At 47.7% G+C, this 16,743-nt stretch overlaps 2 protein-coding genes across 13 annotated transcripts in view; both read left to right on the top strand.

Moving 5' to 3' along the window:
- The window catches only part of SNTA1 (syntrophin alpha 1), a 36,101-nt gene extending 34,768 nt beyond the window's left edge, over positions 1-1,333 (top strand). For 2 of the 4 annotated variants that reach the window (XM_003316860.4, XM_009437061.3), the window contains exons 7-8: positions 403-590; positions 692-1,333. In XM_003316860.4, the coding sequence (XP_003316908.2) occupies positions 403-590; positions 692-784 (281 nt within the window). In that variant the 3' untranslated portion in view covers positions 785-1,333. The remainder of the gene's footprint in view (positions 1-402; positions 591-691) is intronic. The other 2 variants (XM_009437059.3, XM_009437062.3) reach the window with 2 other exon arrangements.
- A 6,378-nt stretch (positions 1,334-7,711) lies between these two features.
- CDK5RAP1 (CDK5 regulatory subunit associated protein 1) overlaps positions 7,712-16,743 on the top strand; it is a 41,651-nt gene continuing 32,619 nt past the window's right edge. For 3 of the 9 annotated variants that reach the window (XR_010154199.1, XM_016937716.2, XM_016937715.2), the window contains exons 1-4: positions 7,768-7,857; positions 12,206-12,529; positions 14,179-14,282; positions 15,235-15,269. Coding sequence is in view for 8 of the 9 variants with exons in the window: in XM_016937716.2 (XP_016793205.2) it covers positions 12,226-12,529; positions 14,179-14,282; positions 15,235-15,269 (443 nt within the window). In the remaining variant the exon portion in view is untranslated. Of the gene's footprint in view, positions 7,858-12,205; positions 12,530-14,178; positions 14,283-15,234; positions 15,270-16,743 lie in introns of all 9 variants that reach the window. The other 6 variants (XM_063802824.1, XM_003953706.5, XM_016937717.3 and 3 more) reach the window with 5 other exon arrangements.

The following is a 16,743-nucleotide window of genomic DNA, read 5'->3' as shown; positions in this document are numbered from 1 at the left end:
TTTCAGGTTAACAATGAATACTTTTTTCACAGAAGTATGCCCAAATTAGTCATTGTTTATCTGAAATTTAAATTTAGCCGGGTAACTCTGCAGGTCTCCAAGGGCGGTGCTTGGTAGATCTGATGATGCCTTTTTCAGCAGTGAGCCTCCTGTCCATGGCACATTTTAAGCTCCCCCTTTCTACTTGTGCTGCTGGAAGTGGGACTGGAAGTGGGTGTAGGTCCTCTGAGGGTGGGGGTGATGACTCTCTGCAGGGTGGGTGTACTGGTGCCACGACAAACAGTGAGCCTCCCATCCCTGGAGGCATTCAGGCCCCACTTTGTAAGCTGCGGTGGGGGTTGGAGGTTGGGGTGTAGTCTCTGAGGTGCCAGCTGTGCCTGTACCTATGTGCCCTCCCTGCAGCCTGCACGTGGAATGGGCGTCCCTGCAGCCTGTCTGTGCACATCGACAAGGGCTTCACACTGTGGGCGGCTGAGCCAGGTGCAGCCCGAGCTGTGCTCCTGCGACAGCCCTTCGAGAAGCTGCAGATGTCTTCAGATGACGGTGCCAGTCTCCTTTTCCTGGATTTTGGAGGTGCTGAAGGCGAGATCGTGAGTGAGGGGCTGCCTCTGCACCCTGGGGAGGAGGGGGTGTGCACTCTCGGAGGCCAGGCTGGCCAGGGCCCTGACTCTTCTCTCCATCCACCCTCCAGCAGCTGGACCTGCACTCGTGTCCCAAAACCATAGTCTTCATCATCCACTCCTTCCTGTCGGCCAAAGTCACCCGCCTCGGGCTGTTGGCCTAGAAGTCGCCGGATGCACTAGCCCTGAAGAGGGGTGTCCATGACATGGCCTGAGCTGGGCCTCCACCGACTGCCTGCTCACCCCTGGGCTGAGGGAAGGGAGAGGAGAGGAACAAGGGCCTCCGAGACCCCACCCCTGAGGGAGACTGGATTGGTCTTGGGGCCCAGGACCCAGACGCAGGACAGAGTGGACTCTGCCTGTGATGGGGTGGCCTTCCTGCTGCCCCCCTCCACCAGTGCCTTTTGCAGAGAGATATTTTGTGTACACAGAAGCCATTCCGAGTCTGGGACCTGCCCCTGTGCGGATCCTGACCCCAGCCAACAGCTGAGCTGCCAGGCCTCCTCGAGGCCCCTAAGCCATCCCCAGAGGTCCCATCTGAAGCTGGAGTACCCTGGGGTCAGCAAAAGAGAAAGAAGAGGAGATTTTCTGTTTGTTTTTCCCCTCAGCCCTGCCACCGTGGGGAGTCTGGTTTTTCTCTTCATCCTCTCTCTCTCCTCCTTACTCTTGGATAAATAAACAGCCTGTGAGCACACAGGCAGCCTGGCCCAGTGTATGTGGTCTGTGCCTTGGCCTTTGGGTCCTGGGGTGGCCCCTGCAGTCCCAAGATGGACCAGACCAAGGACTAGGGCACTTTTCCCTGGAGAAGAACAGACCTTTACCACATGGGCCAAAGACAGTGTATTGGTTATCTATTGTTGTGTGACAAATTACCCAAAATTTGCAGCTTAAAATGACAAATATTCATTATCTCTTAGGTTCTGTGGGTCAGAAATTTGAGAGGGGCTAAGCTGGGCTGTTCTTGTCTCAGGGTCGCTCATGAGGTTGCAGTCAAGTTGTCGGCTAGGGCTGCAGTCATCTGAAGGCTTGACTGGGGCTGGAGGATCCATTCTAATACTGCTCATGCACATGGCTGTGGGTAGGAGGTCTCAGTTCCTCACCATGTAGGGCTAACCCTAGAGCTGCTGCTTGAGTTTTCTCATGATATGGTAGTTGGCTTTCCCCACAGTGAGACAGAAGAGAGAGCAAGGAGGAAGCCACAAACAGTGCCTCTTATGACGCGGTCTTGGAAGCCTTACACTGTTGCTTCTGCTTTGTTCTATTCATTAGAAATGAGTCACTAAGTTCAGTCCACACTCAAAGGGAGGGGAATTAGGCTCCACCTCTTGAAGAAAGGAATGTCAAAGAATTTGTGGACCCATGTCAAAGCCATCTTAGAGAGCTTCAGGACCCTTTCCTGCAGAAGGGAGGTGGAGTGGAATGTGTTTGGTACTTCGGAAACTGCGATGTGCTGGCTGGATGTGAGTGGGCAGTGGTTATGACTCCCTACCTAAAATCACAATGACAATGGCAATGATGGAGAACTTTTTTTTTTTTTGAGACGGAGTCTTGCTCTGTCACCCAGGCGGGGTCTCAGCTCACTGCAACATCCACCTCCCAGTTCAAGCGATTCTCCTGCCTCAGCCTCCCGAGTAGCTGGGATTACAGGCGCCCACCACCATGCCCCACTAATGTTTTGTATTTTTAGTAGAGATAGGGTTTCACCATGTTGGCCAGGCTGGTTTTAAACTCCTGACCTCAAGTGATCCTCCTGCATCAGCTTCCCAAAGTGCTAGGACACCGCGCCAAGCCCAGAACTTTTTTTTTTTTTAAACTTTTGAAAAGTTCAGTTTCTTTAATGTAGCGACAAGATAAAACAAAGATGATGTGCCTGGTGCGATGGCTCATGCCTGTAATCCCAGCACTCTGGGAGGCTGAGGTGGGCGGATCACCTGAGGTCAGGAGTTCAAGACCAGCCTGGCCAACATGGTGAAACCCTGTTGCTACTAAAAATACAAAACTTAGCCGGGCATGGTGGCACCTGCCTGTAATCCCAGCTACTCAGGAGGCTGAGGCAGGAGAATTGCTTGAACCTGGGAGGTGAAGGTTGCGGTGAGCTGAGATCGCGGCCACTGCACTCCAGCCTGGGTAACAGAGTGAGACTCGGTCTCAGAAAAACAAACAAAACAAACAACAACAACAACAACAAATTAGCCAGATATGGTGGTGTGCACTTGTAATCTCAGCTACTCAGGAGGCTGAGACAGGAGAATCATTTGAACCCTGGAGGTGGAGTTTGCAGCGAGCAGAGATTGCGCTACTGCACTCCAGCCTGGGCCCCAGAGCGTGACTCTGTCTCAAAAAAAAAAAAAAAAAAAAAGAGAGACCAGGTAATTTAACTTTGAGGCAATCACTTTTAGCTTACTTATAATGGTAGCATTGTTTCTTTGTGAGAATGAAATTTTCTCAGCTTATCCACTAAATTTTCAGCAACATCCCAAACCACCAAAGACTCACTCCTTTTCCTTCTGGCCATCAGCAGTCTGGTGCCTTCACTTGGAACACCGCCCTCCGCCCTATTTTTTGTTTTGGAGGTGGGGTCTCGCTTTGTTGCCCAGGCTGGAGTGCAGTTGCGGGATCCCAGCTTACTGCAGTCTTGGCCTCCCAGGCTCAAGTGATCCTCCTACCTCAGCCTCCCAAGTTGCTAAGACTATAGGACTGTGCCACCATGGCTGGCTAATTTTTTATTTTTTAATTTGTTGTAGAGATGGGGTCTTGCCATGTTACCCAGGCTGGTCTCACACTCCTGAACTCAAGCAATCCTCCTGTCTTGGCCTCAAGCAATTCTCTTGCCTCAGCCTCCTGAGCAGCTGGGATTACAGGCGCTCGCCACCATGCCCGGCTAATTTTTTTGTATTTTTAGTAGAGACGGGGGTTTCACCATGTTGGCCAGGCTGGTCTTGAACTCCTGACCTCAGGTGATCCGCCTGCCTCGGCTTCCCAAAGTGCTGGGATTACAGGTGTGAGCCACTGCGCCTGGCCATAATTTTTGCACTTTTATTAGAGATGTGGTTTCACCATGTTGGCCAGGCTGGTCTTGAACTCCTGACCTCCAGTGATCTTCCCACCTTGGCCTCCCAAAGTGCTGGGATTACAGACATGAGCCACTGTGCCTGGCCACTATATGTATATTTCTACATCTAGAATGAGATTTATTATAAGGAATTGGCTCAAGTGATTACAGAGGCCGAGAAGTCCTACAATTTGCCATCTGCAAGCTGCACACCGAGGAAAGGTGGTGGTGTAAATTCCAGTTTGAATCTAAAAGACTGAGAATCAGGAGTGCCAATGGTGTTTAAGTCCCAGTCCAAGGGCAGGAGAAGACCAATGTCTCAGCTTAAGCAGTCAGGCAGACAGAGAATTCAACCTTGCTCTGTCTTCCTGTCCTATTTGGGTCCCCAAGGGGTTAGATGATGTCCATTCAGATTGTGGAGGGTAGTCTACTCTACTCAGTCCACCAAAGCTAATCTCTTCCTCAAGAAACACCCAGAAATAACGTTTAACTAGATATCTGGGCAACCTGTGGCCCAGTCAAGTTGACACAAATAATTAACCAGCACAGTGTTCTGCATTATTTCCCAGTGTTCTCCAGCAGGATTAAGACCTAGATGCCTGCAAGAAAGTTGCTTGTTAACAATGTTTATTGGCTGTCTCCCCTCCCTGTTTCACTCCCCTACTACCCTACCAGTGTTTCCTGAGATTACTTTGCAAATCAACTACCTGCACTCAAATACTTGTCTCAGTAGCCGGGCACAGTAGCTCATGCCTGTAATCCCAGCACTTTGGGAGGCCAAGGTGGGTGGATCACCTCAGGTGGGGAGTTAGAGACCAGTCTGGCCAATATGGTGAAACCCTGTTTCTACTAAAAATACAAAAATTAGCCGGGCATGGTGGCGCTTGCCTGTAATCCCAGTTACTCAGGAGGCTGAGGCAGGAGAATCGCTTGAACCCGGGTGGTGGAGGTTGCAGTGAGCCAAGATTGGGCCACTACACTCTAGCCTGTGTAACAGAGTGAGACTTGGTCTAAAAAAAAAAAAATACTTGTCTCAGGTCTGCTTCTGGGGAGCCCAAACTAAGACAGAAAGCAGTCATTTATTCATTCAACAAATTTTCATTAAGCCCTTCTATGAGTCAGACCCTTTGTAGATCATGGGGATAAAGTCATGAACAAGACACGACGTGTCCCTCCCTAGCTGATAGTCCAGGGAATAGGCAATGATAAGAAAATAAGTAACGCCAACATTTTGAATAGTGACAAATATGGTGAAGAAAATAATAAGAGAAGTGATAGAGTAGTTTATATGAAGTGGTCAGAGAGGGTCTCTCTGAAGAGCTGATATTTATGCTGAGACCTAAAGGATGAGAAGGGGCCAGCCATGAAACAATTTTGGAGAAGAGCATTCCAGAAAGATAACAGTAAGAAGAGAAGCTCTGTGGGCATGGTGTTGCGTGCCTGTAATCCCAGCTACTTGGGAGGCTGTGGCAGGATAATTGCTTGAACCTGGGAGGCGGAGGTTGTAGTGAGCCAACATCACGCCATTGCACTCCAGCCTGGGTAACAGAGCAAGACTCCGTCTCAAAAAAGAAAAGAAAAAAAAAAAGGACAGAGGGTCTGAAATAAACATTTGCTTGGGTTATTGAAGGAGCAAGATAAAATTATGTAGTTGAAGTATAGTCAACTAGAAAGAACACAGTAGGAGAAGTAAGTGGTAAGAAGTACGTGGGTTGGAGAAGTAAAAGTAAGCAGGGGGCCAGACATGGTGGCTCATGCTTGTAATTCCAGCACTTTGGTAGGCTGAGATAGGAGGATCACTTGAGGCAGGAGTTTGAGACCAGCCTGGCCAACATGGCGAAACCCCATCTCTAGTAAAAACAAAAATCAGCCGGGCGTGGTGGTGGGCGCCTGTAATCCTAGCACTTTAGGAGGTCAAGGTGGGCGGATCACTTGAGGCCAGGAGTTTGAGACCAATCTGGCCAACATGGTGAAACCCTGCTCTACTAAAAATACAAAAATTAGTTTGACGTGGTGGTGCACGCCTGTAATCCCAGCTACTCGGGAGGCTGAGGCAGGAGAGTCGCTTTAACCTGGGAGGCGGATGTTGCAGTGAGCCGAGATTGCACTACTGCACTCCAGCCTGGGCGACAGAGTGAGTGAGACGTCGTCTCAAAAAAAAAAGCAGGGGCCACATCATGCAGGCCCCTAGGATACAGTAGGAAATCTGGATTTTATTGCACGGGCAATGGAAAGCTCTTAAGCTTTTTTTTTTGTTTTTTTCTTTTCTTTTCTTTTCTTTTTTTTTGAGATGGAGTCTTGCTCTGTCGCCCAGGCTGGAGTGCAGTGGCTCCATCTTGGCTCACTGCAATCTCCGCTTCCCAGGTTCAAGCAATTGTCCTGCCTCAGCCTCCCGAGTAGCTGGGACTACAGGCACGCGGCACCATGCCCAGCTATTTTTTATTTTTTATTTTCAGTAGAGACGGGGTTTTACCATATTGGCCAGGTTGGTCTCGAATTCCTGACCTCATGATCCACCCACCTCAGCCTCCCAAAGTGCTGGGATTACAGGCATGAGCCACCGTGCCCGGCTGTTTTTGTTTGTTTCTTTTTCAAGACATGGTCTCATTCTGGTACCCATGCTGGAGTGCAGTGTTGAGGTCATGGTTCACTGCCGCCTCAACTTCCCTGGCTCAAGCAATCCTCCCTGCCTCAGCCTTCTGAGTAGCTGGGACCACAGGTACCCACCACCATGCCGGGGTAATTTTTGTGTTTTTTGTAGAGATGGGGTTTTATCATGTTGCTCAGGCTAGTCTAGAACTCCTGGGCTCAAGCAATCTGCCCATCTTGGCCTCCCAAAGTGCTGGGATTACAGATGTGAGCCACCACGCCCGGCCTGCCACGGAGAGTTTTCAGGAGAGGGGTGATATAATTTGATTTAATAAAACAAACACAAATTCCCTTAGGCTATGTGTGGGAAACTGTTCTCAGGAGACAAGGTGACCATTAGCAGGCTACTGTGATTGTTTCTGATGAGACAATGGTGGCCTGGGTAGTTGTAGCTACCGAGTAGACAGATTTGACATTTTGGAGTTAGAGTTGACAGGGCTTACTGACAGATAGAATGTGGGGATCCAGGGAGGTGAAGAAAATGACCATTCAGTTCCTCCTAGTGCACCTGGAAGGATGGTTGGGCCATTTACTGAGATGGGCCAGAATGACAGGTACAGGTTTTTGGTGAAGGTGCATGTGTGGAAATGAAGAGTTCTGTATAAGTTAGAGATGGTCATCAGACACTCAAGAAGGGGTGTCAAGTAGGCAGCTGAGCTATGGCTCTGGTACTGCAGGGAGGGTCCAGCTGGAGATGTGAATCAGGAAGTCATTAACCTACAGGGCAGCACCCTCCAATAGAAATAGAGCGTGAACCTCTTAGGTGACTTAAAATTTCCCAGTAAGGACCGGACACGGTGGCTCATGCCTACAATCCCGGCACTTTGGGAGGCCAAGGTGGGAGGATGGCTTGCGCCTAGGTAGGAGTTTGAGACCAACCTGGGCAACATGGGGAGACTGGTCTCTACAAAAAAATAAAAAAAATTTTAGCTGGGCGTGGTGGCGCCTGCCTATAGTCCCAGCCACTTGGGAGGCTGAGGTGGGAGGATTGCTTTAGCATGGGAGGCGGAAGCTGCAGTGAGCCATGATCACACCATATTATTTTTCCCCCGGCTAGCCACATTGAAAAAGTAAAAAGAAACAACAGGTGAACTTAATTCAAATATTTCTACCACCATAGCTACAAATAAAAAAAACTAATTCAACAAATGTACTTATTTAATCCAATATATCCCAACAATTATTGCAGCACATAATCAATATAAACATTATATATATGAACTATTTGACATTTCTTCTTCCACATCCGGTGTATCTGACATTTAGCGCACATTTGATTTGCACTCACCCACTTTGAGGAGCTCAATTGCCGCTTAAGTCCGTGGCTAGTGGCTGCCCTAAAGTTCAGCACCGCCACGGAGCTTTGGGTCCACCCGGACTGTAAAAAGGAAGCACTTCCGTTAGCATGACCCGGCCTGAAGTAGCGGCGGAACGGAAGTCGCTTGTGTATGAGCGCAGCGGCGGACCTGTGAGGGGATCCGACTTGCCGGCAGAACTTAGGCTGCGGGACCCCGGGCACTGTTGCTGCTGCGGGAGGTGAGCAGCGCGGCCGCCAGGGTGGGCTGCGCACCCGCTTTTGACTGGCGCCTGGGGCAGGAGGGGCCGCGGATCCCGGGAAGCGCACGGTGTTCAAGAGGGAGGATGGCACGGTGGTTATGGCGTGGGGCCTGGCGTCAGGCTGTAGGGGTTCGTACCCTAACCCCGCCGCCTAACCCCGTGTGACCTTGGACAGGTCACCTCCACTTCTTTCAAGGCTTCGCTTCGCCACCCGTGAAGTGGGGTTGACAGTACAGCCTGCCTCGCAGGGTTGCTGTGAGGGTTATAGGTAATAATTCGCGGAAAATGCTTTGCACCATGCCTAACGCATTGTAACCAGCCAATACAATGTTTGGGATGTTGTACGCTGTTGTTCCAGCCTCATTGCCGACTGTCAGAATTAATTTCGAGCCTCCAGAGAGGCTTCTACATTGCGTTATGCAAAGCATTTTGCTTGTATTATTGCATTTGATCCCACAGTAGGCTTATGGAGATAGGTGCTATTATCCCCATCTAGAGGCTCCCAGAGTTTAAGACAGGTGCCTAAGGTTTAGCTGGCTTGGCAGCAGTGGGGTCAGATTCTGACTCCAGGGTCCATACTTTTTTTTTTCTTGAGACGGAGTCTTGCTCTGTCGCCCAGGCTGGAGTGCAGTGACGCGATCTCGGCTCACTGTAGCCCCTGCCCCGCGAGTTCCAGCGATTCTCCTGCCTCAGCCTCCTGGGTAGCTAGGATTACAGGCGCATACCACCACACCCGGCTAAGTTTTGTATTTTTAGTGGAGTTCATACTCTTAACCAGGATGCTGTAATACTCTCTGTGAAAGGGGGTGTGGGCTGTGAATGTGCAGTTAGTGAACGCTTACTGTATCTCAAGTTGGGTTTTTAATATTTTATAACACTTCTGGGGTGGTAGGTGCTGCTTTTATCCTTATTTTACACACGTGGAATTGGCGGCTCAGAGACAGAAATTTGTCTTGCCAAAGGTCACACAGCAATTATGGAGTAGAAAGGGGCGATTTTAAAGCTCACACTTTAAGGCTGTTCTTCTCTGATTCTTGAAACTGGGTTGGCATTGCTCCTAAGTGCTAGTAGCAGATGTGGCAGGTGATCTCATTGGAAAGGTAATGGGCCACATCTGCTCTTTACACATGTATAGCAGGGTTCCCCTAACCCTAGGTGGTAGAATGGTACCTGTCCGTGCCCTGTGAGGAACCGGGTTGCACAGCAGGAGGTGAGCAGCAAAGCTGGCATTACTGCCCGAGCTCTGCCTCCCGTCAGATTGGCCACGGCATTAGTTTCTCAGGAACACAAACCCTATTGTGAACTGCGTATATGCAAGGCATCTAGTTTGTGCATTCCATTTCCTTTTTTTTTTTTTGAGACAAGGTCTCTCTCTCTCTGTTGCCCAGGCTGGAGTGCGGTGGCGCAATCTCAGCTCACTGCAATCTCTGCCTCCCCGGCTCAAGTGATCCTCCTACCTCAGCTTCCCAAGTTGCTGGGATTACAGGCACATACCACAATGGCCGGCTAATTTTTTATTTTTTAATTTGTTGTAGAGACAACAAATTAACATGGTCTTGCCATGTTGCCCAGGCTGGTCTCGAACTCCTGAGCTCAAACAATCCGCCTGCCTCGGCCTCCCAAAGTGCTGGGATTATAGATGTCAGCCACCGCACTGGCTCAAGATTGCATGCTCCTTGTGAGAATCTAAATGCCTGAGGTGGAACAGTTTCAACACACCCCTGCTTCCCTGTCTGTGGAAAAATTGTCTTCCATGAAACCAATTCCTAGTACCAAAAAGGTTGGGAACCACTGATGTTTAGCACCTGCCGTGAGGCAGCTACCACAATGGGAGATGGTGAAGGTGTAGAAATGAATGATACTTGTTCCCTGCTTGCAGGAACCTGCCAGTTTACTAGGGCTGGCAGAAGTGTCAGTGATAATTAACAGCAAAGTGTGATGAGTCTTGTGATGGAGAGGTAGAATAGAGCTTTGGGAACCCAGAGGAGGACCCCACCTAGACTTCGGGGGTGATGGCCAGAGCAGGCTTCCCAGAGGAAGAAAGCTGAAAGTACCATAGGCCACTAGAGAGAAGATAAATACCAGCCAGAGAACAGCATGTGTAAAATCCTATAAGCTAGTGAAGATTAATACAAAGAAGTGTGGCATGGCTGGAGTGTGGTAGGCCATAGATGTGGGGTCCAGTAAAAATATATGGTGATCCTAGAATTCTTCCTTAGTCAGAAAATTAAAAAAAAAAAAAAGTAAATAGTATGGCTTCATCTCCTGTACCTTAGTCACCTAAGTCTTCCTGGGAGGCAACTATTGTTTCTTATGCATTCTAGAGATATTGTATGTACCTGCAAATAGGTACCTAAATATTCCCACCCTCTTTCCCCACAGATTCAACAATAGTATAATGTAGGTAGCATGGAGCATATTGCTTCCTTGCCTTTGTCATGTATAGGTTCAGCCTCATTTATTTTTATTTTTATTTTTTTGAGATAGGGTCTTACTCTGTCACCCAGGCTGGAGTGCAGTGGTGCGATTATGGCTTACTGCAGCATTGATCTCCTGGGCTCAAGCAATCCTTTCATCTCAACCTCCTGAGTAGCTGGGACTACAGGTGTGCATCACTGTGCTCGGCTATTTTTTGTTATTTTTATAGAGATGAGGTCTCACTATGTTGCCCAGGCTGGTCTCGAATTCCTGGCTCAAGTGATGTTTCTGTCTCAGCTTCCCAAAATGCTGGGATTATAGGCATGAGCCACTGCACCCGGCCACCAGCCTTGGTTTCTAACAGTTGTATCTTGTTTCATTGTATGGATGCACCAGAACTTACTTAACTAGTCCTTTATTGATAACATTTAGATCTTTCCCTTTCCTTTGCTATTAGAAACACTGTTGCATTGAATATCTTTTATTTTTATTTTTTGAGACAGTCTCACTCTGTTGCCCAGGCTAGAGTGCAGTGGCGTGATCTTGGCTCACTGCAACCTTCTCCTCCTGAGCTCAAGAGATTCTCATGCCTCAGTCTCCCGGGTATCTCAGAATACAGGTGTGTGCCACCACATCCAGCTAATTTTTTGTATTTTTAGTAGAGATGAGGTTTCACTGTGTTGGCCAGGCTGGTCTCGAACTCCTGGCCTCAGGTGATCCACCAGCCTCAGCATCCCAAAGTGCTGGGATTACAGGCATGAGCCACTGTGCCTAGACTGAATGTCTTTATACATAGGTCATTTTGTATGTGTATAGATTTATCTGCAGGATAAATATGAGTGGAAATCCTTTGTCAGATGGTTTGCACACTTGTAATTTCGATGGAAAGTGGCAAATTGTTCTCTATAAAGGTTGTGTTATTTTCTAAACCAAGTGTGAGAGGGTCTGGGTGGAAAGTTTGAAGGTAGTAGTTTGAAACTCTTTTTTTTTTTTGTTTTGAGATGGAGTTTCGCTCTGTTGTCCAGACTGTAGTGCAGTGGTGCGATCTCGGTTCATAGCAACTTGTGCTTCCTGGGTTCAAGCGATTCTCCTGTCTCAGCCTCCTGAGTAGTTGGGACTATAGGCACTTGCCACCACATCTGGCTAACTTTTGTATTTTTAGTAGAAATGGGGTTTTGCCATGTTGGTCAGGCTGGTCTTGAACTCCTGCCCTCAAGTGATCCTCCTGCCTCAGCCTCCCAAAGTCCTGCCTGGGATTACAGGCATGAGCGGCTGCATCCAGCCAAGACTCTTGAAGGGTAGAAGGAGTCACTGATCGGGCATACAATGCCCTCACATTAGTTGCTTTCCTTCTGAAGGAACTCAGAGGAAGATGCCCTCAGACAGTGAGTGGTTTTCACTTTATTAAGAGGCAGTGTAGCAAGATGGATATTGGCACGGGCTTTGTATTCATACAGATTTTTATCTGAGTCCTTGTTTGACTGCTTACTGGCTGTAGGAGCTTAGGTGAGTTCCTCAACCTATGTCTTTCGGAATAGGAACAATAATAGTGTCTGCTTCCTAGGATTGCTGTAAAGATTTAATGAGTTAATACACTTAAAGCCTTGGGAACTGGTCTTGGCACAAGGTGCTATTTTGTCATTTTGTCAGGGCTTTCCATCTTATCTCTACCACCCCTTGTTTTGAAAACACTGCCTGGATTTGCATCTCATCTCTGGCACTCCTTTGTGTGGTCTTGGGCAAGTTGCCTCAGTTTTTTCCAACTGTAAAACAGAGGTCATATTATTAGGAGTACCTTCTTCATGGGCTTTTGTGAGGGGTAAATGGATGTATACACCTGAAGTGCTCACAGCAGTGTCCTGTCCATAGTGTTCAATAAATGCTGGTGATGTCTGTCATTCTTTTGCAGACTGTGGGCTGTTTAGTGCCATGCATCCTTTACAGTGTGTCCTCCAAGTGCAGAGGTCTCTGGGTTGGGGACCATTGGCCTCTGTGTCTTGGCTGACGCTGAGGATGTGCAGGGCACACAGCAGTCTCTCTAGTACCATGTGTCCCAGTCCAGAGAGGCAGGAGGATGGAGCTCGGAAGGATTTCAGCTCCAGGCTGGCTGCTGGACCGACTTTTCAACATTTTTTAAAAAGTGCCTCAGCTCCTCAGGAGAAGCTGTCTTCAGAAGTGGAAGACCCACCTCCCTATCTCACGATGGATGAACTTCTTGGAAGGCAGAGAAAAGGTTGGTTTTACTTCGCTTATCCCTTTGGGCTTCCTGCCTTGCTCCTCTTTGTCATTCCTGGCATGATTCTTTTATTACAGAACTGGCTTGGAAGGTTAACAGTGTGGGAAGGCTGTGGGAATCATTAGACTCCACCAAGTAATATTAATATCAAGAAACTCGACTGGGCACGGTGGCTCATGCCTGTAATCCCAGCACTTTGGGAGGCTGAGATGCGTGGATTGCTTGAGCCCAGGAGTTCAAGAACAGCCTGGGTAACATGGTGAAACACTGTCTCTACAAAAAATAAAAAATTAGCCGGGTATGATAGCGTGCACCTGTAGTCCTAGCTACTCAGGAGGCTGAGGTGGGAGAATCATTTGATCAAAAGCTGATTATCATTCAGCTCTTAACTTTTAGTTGGAATTTATTGGAGTCTGGAAATAAGACCTGCTGGTGGGGACAGGGGTTGATCTTGGAATATAGTTTGAAGCTGCCAGAATGTGAAATTCATATTCTTACAACTGTGTACAAAATTAGTTTTACTTCGTAATATAGCCTTGCTTTCATTTAAGATGAAGTTACTGTAAGAAGATGCCTCATTTTAATTTTGTGACTTTATGTACCCTCTGGCCACTGCTGCTACTTCCAGAGGCTGGAAAACCTCTTTATTTTGAGGAGGAGTGTAACATGTGGATTTAAACTTATTTTCCCTTCAGGCTGATGAACACTATCAGTTAGCCCTTTCTTTTCTTTTCTTTTCTTTTTTTTTTTTTTTTTGAGTCTTGCTCTATCTCCCAGGCTGGAGCACAATGGTGCGATCTCAGCTCACTGCAACCTCTGCCTCCTGGGTTCAAGTGATTCTCCTGCCTCAGCCTCCTGAGTAGCTGGGATTACAGGTGCACGCCACCACACCTGGCTAATTTTTGTATTTTTAGTGGAGACGTGGGTTTCACCATTTTGGCCAGGCTGGTCTCGAACTCCTGACCTCAAGTGGTCCACCCGCCTTGGCCTCCCAAAGTGCTGGGATTACAGGCGTGAGCCACCACGCTCAGCCTAGTCCTTCCTTTTCTAACTGTTTTTATAACTCTATTTCCTTGATTCTCAGGTACATGTTTTCCCCATTTAAAAGATAACATGGCTTGTAATTGGTGTGGATATATAATGTGGTATTTTTTTTGTTTGTTTGAGACAGGTTCTCACTCTGTTGCCCAGGCTGAGTGCAGTGGTGTGATCATGGCTCACGGCAGCCTCAGTCTCCTGGGCTTGAGCAGTTCTACCTCAGCCTCCTGAGTAGCTGGGACCACAGGCATGTATCACTTGGCTAATTTTTAAATTTTTTGTAGAGACAGGGTCTCCCTATGTTGCCCTGGCTGGTCTCAAACTCCTGGGCTCAAGTAATCCTCCTGTCTCAGTCTCCCAAAGTACTGGGATTATAGGCATGAACCACTGTGCCCAGCCTAATATGGTATTTCTTTTGTTCTGAAGGTCTATCATTAATTTGGGGGTACATCTGGCAATTTATGTTATCTTAAGATTGAAGCAATAGCGGACTTAGTGGATAACCAGATGCCTCAGATATTTCTAGAGCATTTGGGAAGGAGACCTTTTGAGACACGAGACCCCTTGTTGTCTGTCTACCATGGATTCCCCCTAACCTCTCACTGCAGTCTACCTCGAGACCTATGGCTGCCAGATGAATGTGAATGACACAGAGATAGCCTGGTCCATCTTACAGAAGAGTGGCTACCTGCGAACCAGTAACCTCCAGGAGGTACATGCATTTCCTATTTCCTTTGTTTCCTGGACCTGGGCAAGATTCTGCATTTGTGCCAGTTCTTAGGTGTAGTTTCAGGAGCAGGGTGCCCCCTGGTGAGAGAGAGTTCCCTTGGGTGAGGTGTTCACCATGGGACTGAGTTGTACTTTTGTTCCAGCTGTTTTTGAAACTTTTATGGTGATGTGCGCCTTCAGACAAGGAGCTAAGTTAAGAATTGGCTGTGGGGAGGGAAGTTGGAGAGTTACTGTTTAACGAGTACAGGGTTTTAGTTGCAGAAGATGAAAAAGTTATGGAAAATGCGTAGTTATGAAATTGCAGATGTTCTTAATGCCACAGGACTGTACCCTTAAAAGTGGTTAAAATGTCCAGGTGTGGGTCACCATGCCTGCAATCCCAGGACTTTGGGAGGCCAAGGCAGGAGGATTGCTTGAAGACAGGAGTTTGAGGCTGCAGTGAGCTATGGTTATGCTATTGCTCTTCAGCCTGGGCAAGTGAGCGAGACTCCTTTCTCTATTAAAAAAAAAAAAAGGAAAAAAATAGTTAAAGAAAAATAATAGGCCGGGTGCAGTGGCTCATGCCTGTAATCCTAGCATTTTGGGAGGCCAAGGCGGGTGGATCACTTGAGGTCAGGAGTTTGAGACCAGCTTGGCTAACATGGTAAAACCCCATCTCTACTAAAAATACAAAAATTAAATGGGCGTGGTGGTGGGCACCTGTAATCCCAGGCTGAGGCAGGAGAATTGCTTGAACCGCTCGGGAGGTGGAGGTTGCAGTGAGCCGAGATTGCCCCACTGCACTCCAGCCTGGGAAACAGAGTGAGACTCTGTCTCAAAAAAAAAAAAAAAAAAAAAGGAAAAAAAAATAATAAAGAGCTGTAGGGCAGGAATTGTACAAGGCTAATATCCAAGATATTATGTAATTTTCCTTGTTTTCCTTTCTCTCCATTCAGGCAGATGTGATTCTCCTTGTCACATGCTCTGTCAGGTGCGAATTTGTTCTTTTCCTAGGAGTGAATGTATTTCATGTAATAATGCCAGAGCTAACAGTGCCTGGCCTGGCTGTCTATGGAGATGAGCCAGTGGCCCCGTGGCAGTAGGACTTGCAGTTTTCCCACAGTGGAGATAGTCTTTATACAACTGGCTGACATCGGCTGGGCATGTACCGTGGTGTCAGGTTCTGAGTGAGTAACATAATGCATTAACAAATTTAATGATCACAACAACCCTGTGTGGTTGGTGCTGTTATAGATGAGGAAACCAAGAATGTGCCGAGCCACTCAGCTCTTCCTGAGCTTTGTTTTGTAACTAATGGCATATGTTTATAATATAGCTGCCCGGGGTAGGATGTAGTCATAGGCTCGGGGAGTTTTGAGTAGAGACGGGTGACTCCCATCAGAGGTGAACGTACCTCCTTTCTCACTTTGTTTCTGTGTTCAAGACATGCTAGTGTTAATGTTTCCATATCCGGCTATACCCTCAATTAATTCATCTGACATTTTTCTTCTGTAGGCCTCTGCTGCTTGACACCGAACTATGTGCTTTGGGTGATTCAGAAATGAACCCTTCTTCCATGGCCTGGCTTTAAGGAGCCTAGTCTGATATGGGAACTAAGATAGATGAACAAATAGCTCCAACATCTGGCAAAAAATGCTAGTTCAAAAAAAATCAAACAATGAGGCTGGGTGTAGTAGGTCACACCTATAATCCCAGCACTCTTGGAGGCCGAGGTGGGAGGATCACTTGAGTCCAGGAGTTCAAGGCTGCAGTGAACTATTCAAGACCAGCCTAGGCACAAAGTAAAGCCCTGTATCTACAAAGAAAAATAAAAGATAAATTGCTGGCCAGGCACGGTTGCTCACACCTGTAATCCCAGCACTTTGGGAGGCCAGAGTGGGCATATCATGAGGTCAGGAGTTGAAGACCAGCCTGGCCAACATAGTGAAACCCCATCTCTACTAAAAATACAAAAATTAGCCAGGCGTGGTGGTGCACGCCTGTAATCCCAGCTACTCAGGAGGCTGAGGCAGGATAATTGCTTGAACCAGGGAGTTGGAGGTTGCAGTGAGCCGAGATTGCGCTGTTGCACTCCAGCCTGGTGACAAAGCGAGACTCCATCTCAAAAAAAAAAAAGGAGAAATTGCTAAGTATAGGGAAAAATCTAGTTAAAGTAGAAGGGCATTAGGATCTGGAATCATAAAAAAAAAAGTTGAAGGGCAGTTAAAGGGAGGACAAACTGTCCAACAGAGGAGAACTGGAAGGCCTTGTGAAGTAGATTGTTTCTGAGTTTGGCTTAAAGGCTTGTCAGGATTTGAAGATGTGTAGGAAGGATGTCATTTTAGGAAAGGTAAATTATAGCAAGTGTTGCTTCTTCAGGTGGCCCCCTACCTACCTTCCGTAAGTCTAAATGGCAGATACACATTTAAGGCAGGGCTGTCCAATCTTTTGACTTCCCTGGGCCA

This window comes from Pan troglodytes, chromosome 21 (genome assembly GCF_028858775.2).
Source record: "Pan troglodytes isolate AG18354 chromosome 21, NHGRI_mPanTro3-v2.0_pri, whole genome shotgun sequence".
Classification (NCBI taxonomy): domain Eukaryota; kingdom Metazoa; phylum Chordata; class Mammalia; order Primates; family Hominidae; genus Pan; species Pan troglodytes.
This window is presented reverse-complemented; position numbering and strand designations above follow the sequence as displayed.